This window comes from Glossina fuscipes, unplaced genomic scaffold (genome assembly GCF_014805625.2).
Source record: "Glossina fuscipes isolate IAEA_lab_2018 unplaced genomic scaffold, Yale_Gfus_2 2, whole genome shotgun sequence".
In the NCBI taxonomy this organism is placed as follows: domain Eukaryota; kingdom Metazoa; phylum Arthropoda; class Insecta; order Diptera; family Glossinidae; genus Glossina; species Glossina fuscipes.
Window position 1 is genome coordinate 8,972,657 of NW_023998416.1, and position 23,124 is coordinate 8,995,780.

General features: G+C 35.1%; 1 protein-coding gene across 3 annotated transcripts in view; it reads left to right on the forward strand.

Moving 5' to 3' along the window:
- LOC119634256 (inactive dipeptidyl peptidase 10) overlaps window positions 1-23,124 on the forward strand; it is a 46,568-nt gene that overhangs the window by 17,864 nt on the left and 5,580 nt on the right. The window contains exons 1-12 of one of the 3 annotated variants that reach the window (XM_038028331.1): window positions 6,647-6,799; window positions 17,561-18,448; window positions 18,526-18,799; window positions 18,885-19,152; window positions 19,226-19,520; window positions 19,610-19,742; window positions 19,807-19,995; window positions 20,057-20,181; window positions 20,260-20,646; window positions 20,712-20,897; window positions 20,965-21,122; window positions 22,457-22,662. In XM_038028331.1, the coding sequence (XP_037884259.1) occupies window positions 18,240-18,448; window positions 18,526-18,799; window positions 18,885-19,152; window positions 19,226-19,520; window positions 19,610-19,742; window positions 19,807-19,995; window positions 20,057-20,181; window positions 20,260-20,646; window positions 20,712-20,897; window positions 20,965-21,122; window positions 22,457-22,662 (2,430 nt within the window). In that variant the 5' untranslated portion in view covers window positions 6,647-6,799; window positions 17,561-18,239. Of the gene's footprint in view, window positions 1-6,646; window positions 6,800-17,560; window positions 18,449-18,525; window positions 18,800-18,884; window positions 19,153-19,225; window positions 19,521-19,609; window positions 19,743-19,806; window positions 19,996-20,056; window positions 20,182-20,259; window positions 20,647-20,711; window positions 20,898-20,964; window positions 21,123-22,456; window positions 22,663-23,124 lie in introns of those variants that run through there. The other 2 variants (XM_038028330.1, XM_038028332.1) reach the window with 2 other exon arrangements.

Consider the following 23,124-nt stretch of genomic DNA (forward strand, 5'->3'; position numbering starts at 1 on the left):
AAAGAGTTTCTCAATCTAATACCTATTACCCTTTGTGATGGATACGAAATTATGAAAAGAGACTAACATGCGGAAATTGTCTCGGAATCTAAAGGAGATGCACAATTTGTTATACTCTCGAATGTATGTAGGAATCTTTATTGCATTCGTTAAGAAAAATCGAATAAATTTACATTTAACTTAATGTTATTGTATATATCGCAGCGTAGCGCAGCACAAACGTACATTGAAAAATACATCATTGATATGTAAATAAAAATAATTGAAAATTGTTTTCAATATTTTCTATACCCATCACATATCATACACGGTATATATTGGATTTTCACACGATTATGACATAAAGCAGCAGCCTTGAGTGATAGTAAAAAATATACATTTCCATTGCCATCGTGAATAAGCTCACCTCTATCTGCCTAGTATAATATATATATATAACTGCGGCTCGAACCCTTTGTCTAGAAGAAAACATTTTACTTTCGATTGTTAGATTAAATTCCAAGTTCAGCCAAATAAATCCGTACGTCAAGACTTCTCTTAATTACATATATATAAGTCGAGTGAACTTAGCGAAAGGTTCCCGCCAAACGTCATTCATAGTCTGGATCGTAAAAGACACAAATTATATTCGGTTTGCAAGTTTGAATCAAAATTCTGCATATCACCGTAGGGTGGTTTGTTTTGAAACGAGAAATAGGTTCCAATATCTTCTATGGCGGATATAATAACAACATAGCGGCTATTTCAGATTTCTATAAATTTGTTTGAAAGCAGTGGGCGTCTCTATAATAAACGCCCATTCAAGCCGAATCGTATAACATGGCGAAAAGATTTCAGCCTGTTCGTATAGCAAATTAAAAGAATGAGACAGAAAATACACACAGTTAGTTTTTTACACATTTTCATCCCTCGCTCTTGTAAGCATTTCTTATTCAATGGCCATAAAAATTATTGTCTTAAGCCTGATCGTTAAATCAAGTTATGCCAAAGTATTTTTAATATAACAAGTAAGCTATTAACTTCGGGCTGCGACCGCCTCAGGTATTTCTGTAATCTAAGCGACTCGTACAACTCGGATTCATATAAAAGGGAACGAGACATTGTGTTATGGAGACATTGTGTTATGTCTGTTGTATACTATCGTGCACTTTTCTTAGCATAGTACACAGACTTCGCCTTGCCTTGATCTTATTTAATGTTTCCTTTAACATAATCTACAAATGAAATGTTAGCGGAATACATTCAACTCCTTTCGGTCTTTTTATACCCTACACCACTTGTGGTCAAAGGGTATGTTAAAAGTTTGCGGATAGATGCAATACGAGGAAAGACTTGAGATCGTCCTGCTTCCTATTATACCGATGATTTTCTGAATCGATTTAAGCTTCAGCTGTCAGCCTATCTTTTTTGCTTTCTCCGCAATTTTTGAGATATTTATACTGAATTTTGGTCCAAGGAAGAACATTATTGGAAATGGTTCGGATCAGGAACCCTTTGAAGACTACTTCTTTTGAAAAGTCGTTATATGGATAAACATAGGATGGTGTAGGGTATTTAATGGCGGACCGTAGCCGGCTATAGTGTTTTTACTTATTTCTCAGTCAATGCGTTTCATATTCAACATCGTAGACGTATGCATTGATGGTACGATGTTATACTGTAACGCTTATAAAAGGTGAAGACATATAAACTTGACTATCGTGGCATTTACGGCGATATACCGCCGTTGTCTCTGCTGCCTGCGCTAAGCTTGAGACAACTTATTGGCGTTAGACATATCTTCGATCAAGTTTTAAAAGTAGATGTAATTCTCCTACTAATTTGAGCTGTGAGATGTTAACTTGGAAATTTCAAACCACTGCCCGCAGTAGCGCTTCCATAAGGATGGCAGATGAGTAACCACAAAGGGGATTTCTTTTATGCATGTAAGAACTGTGGGAACTAGGAAGGCGGAAGATGCAGGTGAAAGGAAGAAAAAAAAGAGATAGCAGCGTTGGTACATCTTCAAGTGAAATGTAGAAACTTTAGGAATGCTGAGAGAGACTTCCGCAAATAAAATATTTCAGGGGCAGGCAGGACGATTAACTAAGGGCAATTTTCGATAAGTCCCGGTACGATATATGAACGATTTTACGGCAAATGGGTTAAAGCACATCAGTCTATTAAGCAACTACTTAGATCGCTCGCTGTAGCGATACCGCGAACAGCATGAAGAAGGTATTTGCTTGCATTAGAAGATTGGTAAAGAATAATTTCATCTTCGAGCTTTTTAAAGAATAAATGCCGATATTCTCAAGTATGCAAATTAAATGTTTGACATGGGTACTTGTCGGTCGCGCTTACCTTTGTTAGACATAAGCATACTTTGTTTTATTGTCTTGATTATTATGCGACGATTGCAGCAGACATCCATCCCATTTTCGTGTAAATTATTGAAAAGCAAAAAAAAAAAAAAAATTTTCATATTTTCCAACTAACTCTCAATCATTTAATTGTTTTTGACACATTCTATACAAAAACGTCTAAAAAACTCGTCATCATTCTCATGTAAAGTATGCTCGGTATGTGTGGGTAGCCATTAATACAACCGTCTATACATAGAATATTCATTTACGTTTGCTAAATTATGAGTGAGTGGGATTTTCTCTTTAGATGAATAATTATTAAATTTTCATCTGAAACTTTTCTACTGTGAAAACACTCACATGCACTCACATGTAGCGCATAGTTGATGGTGATTTAAATACGTTATCGAAAATTTGTTTTAGAGCGATTCTCGGCTGCATATTATATAAAATAAATATTCCAATGCCGTTTTTAAATAAATTTTGTTTGTTTTCGAATGATAGAGAAGGCAAATGCATTAATTAGTCGATCTAATAAGTAATCGAAACATTTTTGTCAAACTTTAATTGATAAATATGTAGATTAAGGGCAAATCATTTTCACACACACACACATACTCTCTCTCTCTCTCTCTCTCTCTCTCTCTCTCTCTCTCTCTCTTTATCAGTCCCTAAGCGGGTAAGGTAGCAATTTTGCATAGAAGCATTGCCAGCTTCTTATCATCGTTACAATTGGGATATCGTGGCTACGCAAATTTGTTATTCACAATGACGCCCGTAGATGATCAGTAATGATTCAATTAATTTGGAGTAGCTTCGTGATTCTTGCAACTAGTATTGCGAACATTACAGTTACAATTGGTCTACACTTTTGTTATCTTCTTCTTTATTCTTTTAAGCGCATAATATTCTTCTTCATATCTCTAGATGGAAGATTTAATCCTGACTTAGAAACTGATATCGATTTGAGTGTTAAGAATATTGCTTTTTGTAAACGTAATTTGATTGAGTGAACGATAACCGAGATTATGTGTATGTTAGTTCGAATTTATTATGATGGAAATATTAACTTGACTACATGCAGAGTAGGGGATGCAAAGGCCGTTAAATATTGTACAATTTACTTATGTTGAGAGATGTGACGCTGCGACGCATATTCTTGTTTATTAATTTGTTTTTTTTTTTTTAATTTTTTTTCTCAACCAAGAAAGTGGCCACCATAATAATCCGCTAATTTTGTTTATTTTTCTGAAAGTCATTAAAAATATTTGTAAATTTTTGCTGGCCATCACTGTGTTATTAAAATTAAATTTAAGACTTTGCTATAAATCTTTAACCCCATAAAAAAAAAAAAAACATTTAAACAAATAAAAATCTCTCTCGTCTGTCGCATTTTTTTGTATTTTATTTCTTTATTATATATATATATATATATATCGAATCTAATATTATGTTCTTTTGTATATAAATACGCATGTGTATGAATGAGTGTAAAAAATGTTCAATATCTGTTGACAATGCAATCTCCAAAATGTTGAAGAAGCAATAATTTTTAATACTTCACCCAGCCGACGTCGCAAACTAAAGGCGCATTATATAGCTGAGGGTTAAAAAACAAAATAAAAAAAGATGCCCTGTTAATAAATAAAAAGAATAATTCGAGTGTAAGAAGACTAACGAAAAAAGAAAATTCGAACAAAATGTTTTATACGTATTTGTAATCGGTTTTGATGGTTGCTAAGCAAAGTAATTGCTCAGAACTCGGGGAGGTCAAGCGAGGGAATATTCGAAGACAGAAGTCGATCGAGTGCTTTTTTGATGTGCATTCGCTCGAGTAAAGTGTTGGAAAAATTATAAATCTCCAGTGACTGTGAATAAGTTCCTTTAACGAATAACGTGACTGTTACACGTTAAGATGGAAAATACTACCGTGGACCACGGCCCAGCAGGAAATATTCTATATTCCAAAGAGTCACTTGTACAATGACTTTTCAAATTAAATGGAGATCTTACATTGGAGATGATCGAAAAAGTGGTCCGATCGGAGCCATCATCGGGCCAAAACATGTGGTTGTATAAAATTTCGTCAAAATATTTCGAAAATTGCGATCTGTAGCACACAAGAAAACAAGACGGGCAGTTGGGCAGAGGGCAATCAAGATCGATTTTGAATTGGTCGGCATAACAGCAGATGCGTCTATCTCAAGTTCTTCTACGTATTACATACATCCGCACTAACTTAATGTACCTTTTGCTGCATCTGTCAAAGACACTTTACGTATTGCGGAACGATGAAATAAACGGCAAAAAAATATAGTATTCAATAGCCGAATTCATAATTTATTACAATTCTATACCATAGCAATAATACTTCCTAAATCGCTCTCTGCCTCTCTGCTTCATCTTCGACGTCCGTACCATCTTGATGGAGCTACTACACAATTATGCTTTTGCTTGGAAATAAACGCTTTCTAAAGCAATCTGTCGGCATATTTGGGGTCTTTAAAATCAATAGACAGGATATTAGGTTGCAACCTTCAAACAGGGCTTCATTTGACTCAAGCAACTAGTTCTGGGCAAATCAAGAAAAAGAACGAAATTTCAAGCACAAAAATTTCTGTAAATTAATAAAATTTGGGTCAAAGCTTGCTAGGATGCCCAAAGCGTCTATTGCGCTAATAAAAAATTCTTTTTTTCTGCAAAATTTACAGTGGGATACTTAAACATTGCAAATAGTTTTTTTTATCAATGCAATTTTACAGTGTTCAATAACTAACGGTACGCACTTAAATTCGAGAGCTTGAATTTGAATTTCACGTAACAATAGAATAATATATTCACTCAAAATTCGAATAAATATTCCCTTTCAACTTTATTCAAAATCATACAAAACAAAGTTGGATGACAATCTTTATTATTTTATATATATGTGGCACGCATTTGAGCCGCGAATGTGGGATACTGAGATAATTTATTTATAGCATGCGGTGCGTTCGCCTACCCATTTACGCCGTGGGAAATTACACACATACCTTGCAAAAAAAAAAAAAATTTATCACTTCCCCTTGAACAACATAAACAGCAGATTGGTCTTTTGTACTGACAATTTTGCAAACCGCAAATCACCGCATGCACACATGTTAGCAGGCAACATAATTTTAAATATCTCAATAATAACGTAACAAAGAGTCAAAAAAAAAAAAAAAAAAAAAAAATAAATTCAAATTATAAATGAATTACGAAAATGTGCGGAAAAACTCAAATCAACACTTTTGCAACAAAAAAGAGAAAAGGAAATTAATTATATTTTGTGACCGCCATTCAAGTTTATGGTCCATGAGATTACATGTGCTGGTGCGTGTACTATATCGCTTAATTTATTTAATTAATTCAATTTGCAAACTTTCAAAATTATACCGTGAAAGTACCTCATAACGATTGATTTCAAAATTCTCATCATTACTAATACCAACAATAGAAACTAACAATGTTTGACGTCATTATCGTACCACTAATGCGTAAAATTTGTAAAAAGTTCGCAGGTTTTCTATCGCCCTACACCTATTGTAAGCTTTTACTTCATCCTTGAAAGGGCTTAAGCAAAAGGTTATTTTGAAAATTAAAGATGGATTTTTTGCTTTACTGCGTTAAATCATTCCCTCATACCGGAAAAGAAACAAAAAGGGTATGAAGTGACTGCCAAGTTAGCATTACTTACTGCCGGTATCTTTGACAATATATTGAATCCCATTAAATTTAATCAAATTATATATCATTGTCTAGTGTTAGGCCTATTCCTTATCGAGCATCAGTACACTCAAAGAGTCCGTCCGTCCGTAGTCGTCTCGAAAAAGTCTCTTATGAACGAATTTTACATGTGCTTAATGAAAGTTTGTACTTGGGCGCACTTCGGCTATTTTCATCAATCTTGTTCTTTATATCCAATCTCTTATAATAAACAAACAAGCGAACGGATAACATAGCCTCTCGTGTAATAAAGAATGGAACAATACGTTGGCAAACGTCGCCAAATCAACTTTCGATTTAGCTTTGATTAGAGGTCTCTAAAGTGCAGTTCAGTATATTCTGTTTCTATTTTTCCACAAGTGACTTTTTCCGGATAAATTCTTTATTATTCATTCTATATGAGGCATTGTTACTAGTTTGCAGAACGTAAAGATTGTTGATCAAGCGAAGAATCCTTGATGATGTTTTAAATACATATGCCTACATCTTGATGCAACTACAAAAAATTATTAATTTTAGTAATTTTCCATTTAAGATTATCTCCGGCCAAAGAGAAATCGAAAGGTTCTAAGGAGAGATGCACCTTTTCTCTCTGCAGTCATGAAGATTTCCTAGATTGGCGAAATAACAGCTTGTTGGGTTGAGACCATGACAGCACGACATCTGCTATGCAACTAAACACTTGCTGATGTATTTATAATTGAAAGGTAATTGGAGCAGCGTCTGATGTATGGTCTAATACCCGTCATACGTAATGTGGAAGAAAGTGTGGAGTTCAATTCTAAACATTTATACAAAACATGATGAACACAACTGTAACCATATCTCAACAATTTTTTAGCTTGATCTATGGAATCGAACCGTCTATGTACTTTCGAAGCTTTCTATCTCATCGTAAAACAAACGTAGTTTTGTTTATTATCATTAGAACAGTCAGGTGCCACATTACTACAGCTTTAAAAATAAAGATAGATAGTTGAAGGTTCGCTCGTTCATTACTTGTATCTTGACAGCGTATCAAACTCGCGTGACGTCGATCATGAAGTACGCTACGTCATTGCTTTCGTCGTAGAATACTTTTTATTGTCTTTCATGGGAATCTTTATATGGATGGATGTTCGAAAAATGACCTCTTAAAATGCTACAAAATAAACACACACTGCCACATTTTTTATAAGAAAGCTTATTCGAAGGAGATTTCAAAATATAGCAACATTTCAAGGAAAGTTTTTTATATCTTATCTCTTGTGGTACGTATGCCTAGAACGACTTGAACGACGATAGGCCCACCTTTTGTTAAGTCAATCAATGCAAAATCTCTTTGTCTATTTGATATCGGTTCATGTAACCTTGTGCTCAAACTGTAGGTGACAATTTTCGGTACCTTGATATGTTTTGACAGGACGAACATCGTTGAGAGTGAAATTGGATCGATTTTTAATGCTTCTCAGCAAAAAATAATAACAAAACAGTATTTTGCCTGACCACTTTTTCTTACTAAACAATTTCTCGTCTTACAAAGACGGGGTATAGCAACAAGGTCGAATTTTTTCATTTTTTACTGAAATTCGCCCAAAATACGGGGTTAGGGATTAGGGATTTCAAAAAATACTTGCTAAGCGTTCGATTGCCGGACTAAATGAAACTCGCAATAAGAGTTTTTATGAAAAGAAATCCCCGGTATGGGAAAAATATCTTATCTTGCTTTTCTATAATGAAAAGAAGCAAAGTGGTGTAAGTCATATAATGGTTAAACTTGTTTAAGTTTAGTAATTTTTTGATTTTATATTTTTATGAATTTTGAGGGAAATCACTAAAAAGCTTATTTGACACGTCGTAACATCTTTTCGACGTCGTTTGACAAAAAATGATGATATTTTTTGTAATAACGTTATAGAGAATAAATTTTTTTTAAAAACACGATTGACAATGCCTTTTTGCGTATGTGTGTAAGTGCTCACATACGTACACTGATTACTCGTTTTGCATTGCGTTTGATTGGCGCAATTTGGATTTGCAAGCTTTTAGATCGAAAGCAACGTCGTTTTGCCCATTTGTGTATTAAGCTGAAAATATATCCCTCAGACTAGTTAACGAACGAATCGAACAGAATCGTCAAAAAACAAAGATAAGATCTACATTGGTGGATTTAATCGGAAAGCGAATGTTTGAATTTTTACAGCCATAAAAGGATTAGAGGACTAATTGCATCAATCATTTTTCAAGTAATCATTTTGATGAGCGTTACTCATTATTGCTTTCGATTGCGAGGGAAATGAGTAGCGTTTTCATATGTTCGCTTTCGAGTTGTTGTTGTGAAATAAGCAACGGTTAATATAATGATTCAGGGTTGGTTTCCCCAACAGTTTGTGATTTGGCTTTTAGGTGTCAGAAAAAGGAGAAGGATTTATGGTGACGACAACGTTTCGACGGTGGCAAATGCTGCTCATTGACTCATAAAACACGACTCGCAGATCAGTTTGAAAGGAAATCGTGTAATTTGCACTGTTAACCCAACAATGGTTAAATACGCAATACTTTGAAAGACCTCAGGTAGTCCCATCTTTTATCAATTCAGAATCATTTTCTGATCCCATCTAAGCATAATCTAAGCACGTCTGTTTGTTTGCAAGTCTACATAACAATTCGCGAGATTTTTTAATGAACTTTGTCATACTTATATTGCTGGCCGATCATATTGAAAATGGATCTTATCGGACCGCTCTCGCTGTTACACACATAATACTTTTTTTTGATAAATTCTTTATATATGGAAAAGGTTTGCAATTTTAATATATATTTACCGCTACAGCGTAGCCGAGTGGTTAGGGAGCGCGACCGTCAACACTTCTCCATCCCTATTGCGGTAGACCGACCATACTTTAATTACGATTGCTATGCTGACTACACACATAGTGATCACTTGGTCGGCTGCCCGTTCAGGCGCATGCCTTCCTCTCTGTTCCGACTTCCTTCGCACCATCATCGTATTGCACCGCTAGCGGACATTCCCCGAGCGTATGGTCATTAAAAAAAAAAAAAAAACGAAAACATTTCTGTACAAAAATCAATGAAAAATAGTGTTATGGCGCATACTAAGCGAATGTGAAAAGTTCGGATGAATTGGAACCCCTTCTTTTGTTCTTACAAAATACAAGCATTTTTATAACAGTAAAGCCTCAATTTATTGTAAATTATTACAAGGATTGAGTCAAAATAGTGACTTGATATGTGAATATAGTGTGAGTTAAATTTAGACCGCATCGATCTATTTTTCAGATCCCTCTTTTAGATGAGCTTCCAAGAAAAGCAGAAGGGCAACAATAAACTTGGCAAATATTTTTACCTCTTTGGTACGAAAAGATAAAATTTGGACCAGATTCGTCCATTCTAAACAACAGTTTTTAAGAGACTAATTTCTGCTTCAAACGCTTACTTTTCGGCTGAAGTAGACGAGGTGGTGTAAGTTAAAGGTCTTCTGAAGTTTTAACATCTTTTGAGGAAAGGTTTAGGTCAGGCGAAAAAAGGATTCTTATAAATGAATACTGACTGAATTGAATGAAAAATGAATGTTTACTACAATGTCAGCCTTATCTCATTTTATACGATTTTAGTTAACATCGATTGTGCTTGTGGTTTCCTTTGCAACAGTGATATGTGATATAGGGGTTATTTTAAAGACTTTGCTACTCTTATAAAACTAGTTTAGGTAGATGTATAAATAAGTTCTTACTGGTTTTTTATTTTTTTTTTTTGTTTGTAAAAATATTTTGTTCAAATAATTGTTTATTGCTATTTATATTGTTGGAACATTCTTTCAAAGTTTAACGTGTAAACCAATGGATAAATGTATTTTTTACACCAGATGTTAAAACAGGTCGCACTCTTTACTGCTTTATGTAAATGCTTTGTGCCCTATTGAATCTTATGATTTATAAAAGTCACAAAAACATTGAATTGCTATACAATATGAATAATCGTCTCCTATGTCAGCATCAATAAAAGCGATAATAGAAAAATGTATTAATAACATGGCGTAAGCGATACTTTTATGATAGCGTTATTATATTTTCTAAATGTATGCGATATAAATGAGCCGATGGTGTCACTGGGTTATCCATTCGATGAATAGATGAATAGATGCCATAAAATCAGATCAACATCATCATTATTATATGTTACTACAACATGCTCATGTATGCGCACGTAGTATAGAGTAGATAGGAGTAGAGGAGATGTTCATTTAAATTGAGAAAAGCATTGTGCTGGCGACGGCAACGTGCCAGTTCGTATCCATAATCTATGCGTCATTAATGATTAAAATTAAGTTGTGATGTTATCAAAGTGCAAATAGCGTAAATATTACTCATGTGTATCGTGAATTAGGAAGAAAAAATTGACTAAAAGTGTCGATACATGGGGTATTGAGCATTATTGCAACTGTATGCTATACAAAATTCATTTAAGTGAAACTCACGTAAGTGTGCATAGGATAATAAGTAAATTGTATGATATTTTTGGCGAATTGTTGTTTCTCTATAAAAAGTAGCTCACAGTAACTCACATTCTCCCCGATGCAATCCGTTAGGTGAAAAAGCAATTTTTATTTTACAGGTTGCAATTTATTTCTCAAGGGCCTTTGTGCGATTTCACTTCCGTCCTGCATATTACTGTTAAAGTGTCTTTCTAGCGTGTGTGCAAACAATTTTCAACGCGCCACCAATAAAGTTCAAATTCTTTGCAATAGTAATTCTTATACATTCTTCTTACTTACTTATTTTCAGGTGTTTATCCGTACGTACATGTTTCTATTTAACGACCTTCAGCATTGTTTTATCATATCGCAGAATTTCTTTTCACTTTATTTCATTTTATTTTTCATTTTAATTACTTAAGTCGAAATTGCCTTAAGGTATTCTACCGAAAATTCAAAACATAATTTCGTACATATAAGTTATCCTGGGCGAATTTTTGAATTGGTTTTAAAAAAATGATGTCAAGATTAAATATCACACTGTCAAGTTCAAACTTTAAGTAGCATTCATCTCATTTTGATGAATCCATCAAAAGAGGGAAAGTGAGGTTTGCTTAATTAATTCGCTTTAGAATTCTATATCAATGAAATCTATACAGACAGATATTTTAAGATGCACTCTTCAGTTTATCTCGAACCGAAAGACAAAGTTGTTATACTTTCAACTTTTGTTAATGGATATAACATTGGGAAGAAATTATATTCGATTTGGACTGAAGTTATAGACGACTAATTGACTGCAAGATATGCATTCAAGCGATCGTACATCGTACATCGCATAGTAAGCTTCTTATACTCGTGTACCAAATCTGGGTTAAAGTTTTTATGTTTATGATTAGAGTAATTACGTCCGAACTCTTGGTCTTATATAGCTAATAATCGACTACGGCGTAAAGATCTTATTAACGCAAGCTTAGCGTTCCTTGTGATTTCTGGCTGCATTCGTCATCTAATTTCTCTGACTATAGAATTTGTTAGATAGTAATTTAAGTAATGAAATTTTGTTTTTTTTTTTCACGTATACCGAGCCGTAGCAGTGTCGCGCAAGGTGTGTCTTGAGTTAGAATTTTGAGCAGTCAGAATTCATTGCTTCATAGATGTCAATATGACGCATGCTTTTCCGAAAAATGGATGTTCTTTGGAATCAACTGAAATTTCATTCATTCGTTTGAGGCAAAGACATCTTTGAAAAGGGTTGCATTGATGCACATGAAATGTTCACGGCATCAACGACATTTTAAATTGTCATTAAATGTTTGATTCACTTCACATGAGTTTCTTCGATAGATGTTAGCGGTCGTCCGGGGCGTTGTTCGTCTTGAACTTGCGTTCCGCCTCTTTTGTATGCATTTTTTTGCAATATGATCTCATCACCTAAGTCATTCTATAACACTTTCAACTTTTGCGCAGCAGAATGTCCACTCCTCACTACAAATCGAGAAATTTATTTTATTTTTTTGTCAAAAACACTTGTATCTCTGTAGCAGTTGAATATATTAATGCAAAACTCAAAGGTGTTATTACGAACCCACAAAACCAAAAAACACTTCAGATCATTAATTATTCTCGCATAGTGTAAATGAAAAATTCACTCTGTCTTTTAATCACAATATCATAATTTAAAATCTGCTTAGGTAGATGCCATCGCATTAGCATGCACTGACGCAACAGAACTCTACGAAGCCAAACAAAGATAGTTTCTAACTTAAAAATAGTTGATAAAGATCAACTAAAGCACATTTTAGCAATGCAAGCTGATTGTAATAATGAAACTGCTGAAGCTACCTGCCATGACCATTATATACTAAGGAAATACTATATGGTGAATTAAAGAGTCATATCTACATTTTAAAATTAAACCGTTTATGGGTGTCGCACTCGGCTTAGATCTATCAGTCCGAAAATACTATAGAGCTGTTTAGAGTATGAAAACGCTACACGTTACTGCGGGAGTGATAGCTTTGTTCTTCTATATGTTCAGCGCTCGATCTCAAATGAACTTCATACTCAGCTGTACAGTACAGTGCATCAAAAAAAAAAAAAAAAGAAAGGATTTTGAAAAAGCGAATTGCACAACAATATCAATCATTACATGGCAGTTATTTCCGTGGCTGATGCACTACATTCAGTATCTAAGGCAGTTCGAATAAATACACATAAGAACCTACGGATGTTGTTAATCACTTTCTGAGATATTTAAGTAAAATATTGTTGTTTGAACTCCACTTTAAACGAGCGGAAAGCCAATATATATATAAGTCTCCTAGATTCAGCTTGAGTAGGCGATTCTGCTTTTTGATAAAATCGCACTTTCGAATCAATCAGCGCTGTACTGAAGTATGACGCTGTGACTGTTTACACAACAGGGAAAAATTAACAGTTTTTACAGAAAAACTGGAAATTGGTTTTTTTATTGCAGATGATATGCCAACTCTTTTTCGTGATAATTTAAGAGCTTAACACCTGCATGCCATTCTCGTAACAACCACACAGGCAGATAAAATATCATCATCAGGTGCAAGTACTTATAGAATATAATATAATTTGCTTGACGTATATGCCAACGAATGAAATGATGGCGGATATAATGACAAAGAGCGTAAAGTAAAAGTAAAGCATGTTTTGTATTTACGAAAATGCTTGGATTATATAAACGCAATATAATTAATAAGTTGTTAACAAATTTTACAGAGGAGTATTTTAAATCTAGGGGAACGTCTGCTCTGCTATAAAGCATTTTTTATGTAAATTGGGCAGTTTTTGTTCATACTTGGTATTGGCTCCTCCTCTGTTTTTCCCAATAAAATATACACAAATCTTGAATTTCACCAAAAATTCTCTATTCACAGTTCTTCAGTATATTGCGGATGTGATTTAGGAGAAAAAAGAATGTTACCAGTTTTATGATAATTAGGGGCAAATCTAAAGTTAAATCTTTGTTAATAATCGTATTTGACGAAAATGATAATAAAAATTTGAGAACAAGTTTATTTTTTTTCTAATACGAGCAATCACTCAAAGCATATCGCCTGCATGGGTATCACAGTGACGATCAGAAGGAGAACAGGGGGGAGCTTTGTAACTAAATGTTATGCATTTATCGATTGACCACCACTCACTATAGGTGCAATCGAAAATGGTCTAACCGCATAACGCTGAGATTTGCACCGCTTTGGTAGCCGCGACACTTATCTACGCGGCTTTGCGGCATCCAAATTTAGTTTATAACAAATGATCGGTTCGCAATTCAGTCATTTCAACAGACGATGAAATGGCGAATAGACAGATCTGGTAAACTCAATTTCCCTTCTGAGTTTAATCGGTATATGACAATATATTGTAAAGTCTCCGATGCAAGTGTTCTTTGACATCGCAAACATTTCTTAAATTTAATAAGTCCTCTGCGTGCGATATAAAAACGTCAAGATAATCGATTGCAAATTTTATTTTCAAAGAATTCAGAAAATTAAACACTGGCGGTAATAAAATTTATCAAGACGTGATATGCAAGTGAAGCACGCAACAAAGAGGCAAACAAGTCAGCAAAATGATGGCAAATTGATCAGCTCGTGGGTTGAGAAGAGCAGTGTTTGCTTTAATGAAATTAACATGTATTTATAGTGAAAAATAATTTGAAAGAAGAGAGAAGGCTTCGGAAGGAAAATAGCAATGAATATTGCTTGAAAAAGCAAACTTGTCGTATGCGAGAGGAAATAAAAGTTTTTTTTTAACAAAATCATATTACCATAAAAAAAGAAATATTTCTTGGTCGCATCAGTTAAATAAAGTTTCAGAAAACATTGCTTTTGCTGGAATCAAACAGCAAGCCAAGCAAGGCTAAAGAAACCCAGTGAAAATCCTGGTTGAACTGACAAATCATACCATTACTGGAAAAATCTCCCTTTGACTCCATCATTAACAAAAAAAAAAAAAAAGGAAAAAATTATTAATAATAGCCTTTAGTTGACTCCGTTAATGGGCTGGCAAGTAGACGACACTGTGTTAAATTCGCCAATGTCGCGAGCAGATTGTGAATAACTGGCTTTTAAGCAAAAAAGTAGCACTTAAAAGGCCAAAAACAAAGAAAAAACACAAAAAAATAAAAACATAGAGAGAAGTTCTTTGAATCAATAAATGACCAAGTGATTGTTTTGGTATTCTCTGGTAGACGATAACATTTTTTAATTTGCAAAGAATTCACCGTCAAAATATTTACTATCTAGTTGGAAAAAATAATTTATTTCTTCCATGTGCATTATTTACCCTTTAACGTTCATTCTTCATTCTGTTCATATATGCATGTGGACTCGACAAAAAACAAAGGGCAACAATCAACGGCAGTTGGCCTCAATAAGCCAGTGTCTTGCGTTCCAATTTACATGTTTACATTCAATTTCGAGGAGCAATTGCAAACAGACACTGCTTTGCTTATTTACCATTGGCCCGCCTATTCAACCTGCCTGCCTTGTGTAAAACAAATTGATATGGTTTTATGAGTTTTTAAAGTTCATGCAAGTTATTTGCAAAACTTTAACGGCTTGTACTGATGCTTATCCGTCATTATAAAGAACAGAGCTTACCAAACGGTTTCACTAGGTAGTACAAAAAGAAAAGCAAAAGGACGTTTCGTTAAAGACGAAACTTTAACGGATTGTATTGATGCCTACGCATCATTATAAAGAGCAGAGCTTACCAAACGGTTTCACTAGGTAGTACAAAAAGAAAAGCAAAAGGACGTTTCATTAAAGACTTTTAATCGGTATTACCTTTTTTCTTGTTTTTTATCATTAATCATCAATTTGCAAAATTCTTCTAAATAACTTATCATTTATTGCTGCTGAAAGAAAGAAGAAATATTTGGGCTTGCGGCGTTACCGTGAACAAACCGAAATGATCTACCTGGGAGTGATAGGAAGGTTTGTCCTTAAGTAACGAATAGCTCTTCATTTTTTTAGATTTAAGCTAAAGGAGGAAAGGGTGGCGGGAGGTAAGCGGGCAACTGTAGCCATAATTATCATTTTCTTTGTTTTTTTTTTTTTTTTTTAGGATACACTTGATTGTCGCCAACTTTCACCGTTTAGCCAAAAAACGATTTCTTTAAGCTGTTGTCTAACGTTGCTTAACATTTTGACATCAAAAGGATAAAATATTGAAGGAGATGAATATTTTATATAATAAATTTTCTGTCGCTCTTTTTTTTTGATTCTGCGATTTGTTGAGAACGTTCGTCTCTTTGTTATCACTTGAAATCATATTACGACAAATCATGCTTTACTTGCTTGTCATCCATCAAGCGCGATAACATCTCTGGAATGTTTTCAAATACGCAAAAAAAAACAAAAAAAACAAAAATTTAGAAAAAGCCTATGTAGCAAACGATTGCCAATAACTGGTAAATTTCAGCTAATATGGTCCGGCTGCAACTAACAAAAAATTTTTTGGCGATTTTTTAATACTTGCTTGAGATTTGGTATGCGGTTCCTACGCAATAATTACCACAAAGCAAATATAAGTTTATTTACCGATCAACATTTGTCGAGAAGATTCGGGTGAAAATTCAAAGGGCTTGCCTTATGATTGTTGTTATTATTATATTATCGGATAAAGTATGTTTTAATGGTTTCGATCGAAACTCAAAAACATTCTTTTGGATCTTAATAAAATCAAATATATACTGGAAAAATTGCGGTCCCAAGCCTTTTCCGAAGTAAGTTTTATACCATTAGGAGAATTACGCAGAGAACAAAACTCGGACTCGGACAAATCTGTGCTACATGTTTAGTACATTGAAGGCTCTCAGAGAGTTTTGCGGAGAGGAAGAAATATTAGCTGGACGTGGAAAGATCCGGATGGATCAACGCCTCTCAGTTAAGTTTTTTTCAATTTTTAACGCGTCATTAAGGTTGTTTGCGATCTGGCATGGTCGTGATGTAAGACAGCGCCTTGTCTCTTAATCAATTCTCGAAATTTTACTTCAATTGCGCCCTTTAGTGACCTTAGCCGGCTTAGCCAATAGAGACGGGAGGCAATGTTCTGGCTCGTTTAACGCAGCCCAAGATGCTCGATTTCTCTCGAACGCCAAAAAAAGTAAAGTAGTAACGAAAGTGGCGCTAATCTGGACAACACTACCGCTTGATGAAGAAAATTTTTTCCATTTTTTTAAGGATCTTTTTGATTTTAAACACAATACATTTTTTCACATCCCTGTGAAGGGAGGTCGCTTTTACCAAAATAGTATTGTAAGAGCTAAAGAGTTTTCTCAGAAAGCATTTACTTTCGAGGTAATTAATAAATATTACAATTTTGTTTAATCAACTATCGACTATCATCTCTCATATACGCTAAGGCATGGCTTAATGGGGCTAATATTGTGAAAACTATGTGGTTGTAAAGCGATTTATTGAAAAAAAAAAACCTCCTGACATTTACCTCCAACTATTGTTGCATTACATTTGTTACGTATTGGCACTCAGCAAGAGTGAATAGTAGTTCTACCGCAACGGGAATTGAACTTAGTTGTTCCGAGAAAGATCATCTTATTATTATTATTATATACAGAGAATAAATTCTAAGACTAAAGTCTTGAAGCACTCACTAGCATCTAAGGCTTTTGGCTTTTATTAAAAACTCTACCGTACTTGAGATTTGAACTCATGACCATTGAGTTGCTAATCGAGACTCTTGCCTACTCGGCCACTCAGACGGATCAAGATCATCTTATTATATCACTTTCTTATTAATATTATTATTATTACTAAAACTATTATTATTATTATTATTATTATTATTTTAATATTTTATTTTCATATTATTACTATTATTATTATAATCATTATTATTATATTTATTTCCTTCCCTTTACATTAGGTTCATTTTATTTCAAGATGAAAGCTTTCATTGCATTTCTCTTTATCTTTTATATATTGCTCAATAGAATAGAACTGCCAATGCGGCACTATTATTGTTGCGTAATATCGTAGATGATGACGTCGATGAATTGGAATAAAAACTATGTGCATAAAGCCTCTATTCGCATTCTTTTTAAATGCGGTATGTAAATCACCGCCATCGCCATAAGTGCTGATACATTTGTCTAAGTGATGTTGCAACATCAACGCTATCATTACCACAGTCATCATAATCATCATCAACAGCATCAGTATCGACATCGGCATCGTCAACATAAACACAATAGGCCTTCAAATCAAGGTAGCTAAGCATCGACACACAATGCGAAAGCAATTCAAAGATTTCCTCTGCAATGTCCAATTGTATAATGCATAAAATATCAGTCCCGCTGCTGCCCACTCCAACGAATGGAATAAATGAATGAGCAAGCGGATAAGAACATCGTCGTCGTAGTCATTTATTGACGTAAAGTTGGCGTTGTGTAATCAATAGCACGAACGTATGTATTCGACGATTGAATGATAGGGAGAATGTATACTATTATGCTGAACAAACTGATGCGGTAGTAATTGCGGGTGTAATTACATGATACCTGCAATCGTGTAACTAACACATCAACGACAAATCCTGCCAATTACAATAATAAGAATAACGGAAAAAACTAAAACAACAACAAATAAAATAAATAAAAGTCTTTCAACTCAATGCACGCGAACGTGACATCAGATAAAGCTGGTGGTGGCGGCGGATCATGGCGTCTACCACCGGATGAAACTCTGCAAGTGCAAGATCCAAAACAAAAAGATGAAGACTTGGACTTGGATGAGGGTCACAATTGGAGAAGTATCATATTTTCATTGTTAGTGATAAGTTTCGTAATTGCCGGCATTATTACCGCCATTTATCTCTTAGGGTAAGTGGGCGAACACCGTCACGAAACCATACCAATAAACTCATCTTCGCTAATGGTTTTGCATCTATATTTTGTAGTTACGTAGATGAATTGTTGTATTGGTCGGGGAGACGAATGATATTAGATGAATATCTTCAGGGTGATTTGACACCGACGCGATTAGAACCGTCTTGGATTACCACCAAGAAATATGTTTTTCAATCGGATGATGGCGGCTTGTCGGTATTGGACACAACTACCAACACAGTCAGCACTTTGGCTACTAATCACACTCTTCGCCAATTAAATGTTCAGGGTTATCATTGCTCGAACGATTTGCGATATGTACTTTTCAGGCATAACGTTAAAAAGGTGAACACTGAAATTCCTTATAATATATTATGCAATATTTATCGTATATATATATCGTATGCATTGTAATCTTGGCTTTTTTAAGATTTTTCAAAGATCATTTACGGCGTTCTATACAATATACGATGTTGAAAATGATCATCACATGCCGGTAAAACTGAAGGATTCTCCCAAAGTGCAGAGAACACGACTGCAATACGCTGCTTGGCTGGGCAACACGACTTCACTTCTCATTGTAGCCGATAATGACATATATTTGAGGCAATCACCGGCCGATGAAGAAGATGTGCGTCTAACGTACACCGGCTACGCGAATTTAATATACAATGGAATACCTGATTGGCTTTATCAAGGTCAGTGAAAAATATTTGCATTTGTCGCACGATATAAGTGGCGCTAACAATGCATTTACTTTCTTGTTGGTAGAGGAAATATTTGACAGGCCCGAAGCCATTTGGTCATCCGCAGATGGCACGCATTTCATGTATGCCACATTTAATGACACCAATGTAGGTATGATGACGTATCCTTGGTTAGCATCTGGTGCTGTGATAACCGGTAGTGGCATGTCTGCTGGCAGTTCGTTTCCAGAAACAAAAAATGTTCGCTACCCAACGCCTGGTACAATTAACCCTACGGTGCAACTATGGATTGTGAACTTAACGAATTTCAGCGAAAGAGAGCAACTGCTGTTGAAACCACCGCCTTCTTTGGACGGCCAGTGCGTCATTATTATTTTTTTATTCACTGTTGAAAATTAATGAAGTTTAGTAAACTAACCGATCATCTTGTCGTTTTATATCGTTATAGGGATTATTATCTTACATCCGCCGGTTGGGTAACAGATAGCAATTATCAGGTGTCTGTAGTGTATATGATGAGATCTCAAAACTACAGCATAGTGACCACATGCTTCGGTGACAAAAATTGGGAATGTACTGAGGTAAGTCTTTAGTGTATATGAAAAGGGTTTTTTAGATATTTAATAAAAATTTTAATATGAATAGATACATTCGGAGCGCGCCCCGGAAGATGAATGGCTCGACATACTGCCACATCCAGTCTTTTCACCAGACGGTAATAGTTTTCTTTTATTAGCCAGTGTTCAGGAATCGGGTACCGAGCATTTTACTCATATAAAACATGTAACAATAAGTCAACAAAGAATCGCGGTCATCTCCCACGGCAGATATGAGGTAAGATGAAACCAATCGTCATTAAATACGTGTACGTAGCTGATATTGCGTATATCTGAAGGTATTGAAAATACTTTGCTGGGATACCGCTAATCATTTGGTATATTATCTGGGTACAAAAGATAAAAAACCCGGTCAACGGCATTTGTATACTGTTAGAGATCCTGTGAACGAAGATAATCGCAAGTAGGTTTTAAAAATAAAAAATTAATCAATTTAAATTTTACTTTCTTTTTGCTTTTTTTTTTTTTTTTTTTTTTAAAGAACGGAGCCAACTTGTATAACATGTGATTTGGGTGAAGCTCTGTGGAGCAGTCGTTACTATTATGTGAATTGTTCTCACTTTGATGCCTTTATAATGCCGACGTCTTCCATTGCCACCCAGTCCGGAATCTCATTTTACATACTTGAATGCTTAGGTCCCGGTTTGCCAGTATCGGGCGTTCATTCACACAAAACCCATAGCTTAGTGAAAATATTATTCGACACACGTCCCTACTTTAGCGAACGTTTACAAAAGCTTGCCTTACCCACCCAGAGATCATTCGAAATACCACTGCCCCACGGCAGTAGGGCCCAAGTGCAATTATTACTGCCACCTAGTTGGCGAGAAGAGCTTAGGGATGCTGCCTTTCCCGTAGTAGTGGAAGTGTAAGTTTTTTTTAAACATTTACGCACAAATAATTTTATTTTGAAATTTTGTTGAAATTTTTCAGAAATGGAAGACCAGGTTCGGAATCGGTATCCGAGAAATTTCGTATCGATTGGGGCACCTATATGTCTTCACGAAACGATGTCATCTACATTCGTTTGGATGTAAGAGGAGCCAAAGGGCAAAGTAAAAAGTCTTTATTTCGCCGTTTAGGCGGCGTAGAGGTGCAAGATCAAATTTCAGTGTTAAAGTAAGAGAAAGGATAATGTTTGCATTATATATAAAATTGTATTAACTGTATTTTTGTCTGATCACAGATACCTGCTAGATACAATTAGTTTTTTAGACGAAACACGTGTTGGGATTTGGGGCTGGGGCTATGGCGGTTATGTAACTTCGATGGTATTGGGGACGCAACAAGATGTCTTCAAATGCGGCATAGCAATATCGCCCATTGCTGATTGGCTATACTACAGTAAATATTGACTAATATGATTGCTTTTTTATTACTTTATGGCTATGGCATTAGCAATTATGTTGTCGAGGTACTTGGACAATTTTCGTTAAAATTCGTAGAGTTTGTTTCTTTAATTGTGGTGGATTTGTCAGTGGGTTGTCATTTCTAATAAATATTCCTGTTGAATCTTAGGTTAATACTTTAAGTAGACATCTTACCTTACCTTAGGTAAAATTATTGGTTATTGGAAGCACAAAAGACGCCTCCCGCCGTTTTTCAAAACCTCATTTCTGCAGTCGGCATTAAGATCTTCGGAAATGTCTCGCTCCTCGAAACGCCATTCAATCGAATAAATTAGATCATCACACATTTTGCTTGCGAAACTTTATCTAAGCGTAGAGCGCGGTACACATTTACCTAATTTCGTATTATCACTTATCCAAACGATTATCATCATTTTAATAGAGCGTTCGCTTATGTAAGTACGCCTGTTCTGTTTAAACATAAACGCTTTCTACGTGTACTTTCGAAAGCTTCTAATTGAATTGCGTAATAATGAATACCGCGATATCCGTCTGATCAATTGAATAAAAGTTTGATTGAATGGGTATAGAGTATTTTGAGCTGCTTATACGCAACGCATGCTGGGTCCATCATTAAAAAAAAAAGTTTTGCGCAAATATAGAATGGCATTACATTATAAATTCGTGTAGAAACTCCTAATAGCAACGCACTAGAATGTGCTACCATTCTCACTGTATTCACTCCACGGCTTGTAGGGTGCTCATGCACTGCTTCTGTACTTATGACATATAATGTAGAGTTAATCGTTTGGAAAGGCACCTTCTTCCGCTTTTGACAATACTTTGGAAATTAATTTTTCATCATTCGCCCGTAATGTAAGCTTCTTTCATAACAAAACCGTTCATGACATATTTTTATATACGGTAGTAGGGGATTAACATTCAAATGAAGTTTTTACTTTGCAAAACTCAGAAGAAAGCTTGAGAGATCCAAATGCTTTGTCTTAAACTTCCTGCATACAGATTGGCATGGAGATGGACTAAATCGGTCCACGTTACTGTACCAAATTTCATTAAAATATCTCAAAAATTGCGGCTTGTAGCTCGAACTCAAGTTTACACGGACAGGCATCAGAGGACAGACAGGTTTAGATCTATTCAGTGTATCACAAGCGGCTTAGAGTTTTGTGTGGTTTTTTACTACAAAGAGAAATAAATGTTTGCATATTCTGCTTTAACATGAAGGTGCGGGATACAAAAGATTCGGGTATAGCCCAGAAAGATCACCTAGGAAGAAAGTAATAAACCGTTTTTAATAATATTTTCCAGATACAGCATTTACAGAACGCATATTGGGCTTGCCAGCGGAGAATTACAAAGGTTACGTAGAAGCTGATGCTACGCAAAGGGCACGTCTCATTAAATCGCATTCGTTTTTTCTTATACACGGCTTAGCTGATTCAACCGCCCCATATATTCACGGTGTGCAATTGGCGAAATCTCTAACGGACGCCAATATTCTGTACAGATATCAGGTATGAAGGGAGATATAGATTTAATGTTTTTCTTACATTCTTCAAACATTTTTAACATAAAGGATCAGCGATCTTAAATTTATATGTATTTTTTATTATCTTGAATCGATTAAAACGCATCTGCTTAATCCTTGCGGGGTGTCCATTTAAGTGCTTGTGGTGTGACAAGTACGATTGGAATTTATTTTCTTTTTATGCCCATCACGGAACGATGAGGGATATATTCGTTTTTTTAAAACATTTGCAACGGCCGGGAAAAAGCTTGAGAGGCCATGCAAAGCGTTTACATGTGTTACGGTCCGCATACCCGGTTGCCCGTGTTGCTCTTGCACTCATATTGATAATGAAAATCGGTGCAAGCGCACGCCTGCGGAATCTCGTAAACTGAGAACACCACCGTTTTGCAAAACGAAGAAAAATCATTGTCCGGTGATGAATGTTATAAATTCAAAAATCAATTGC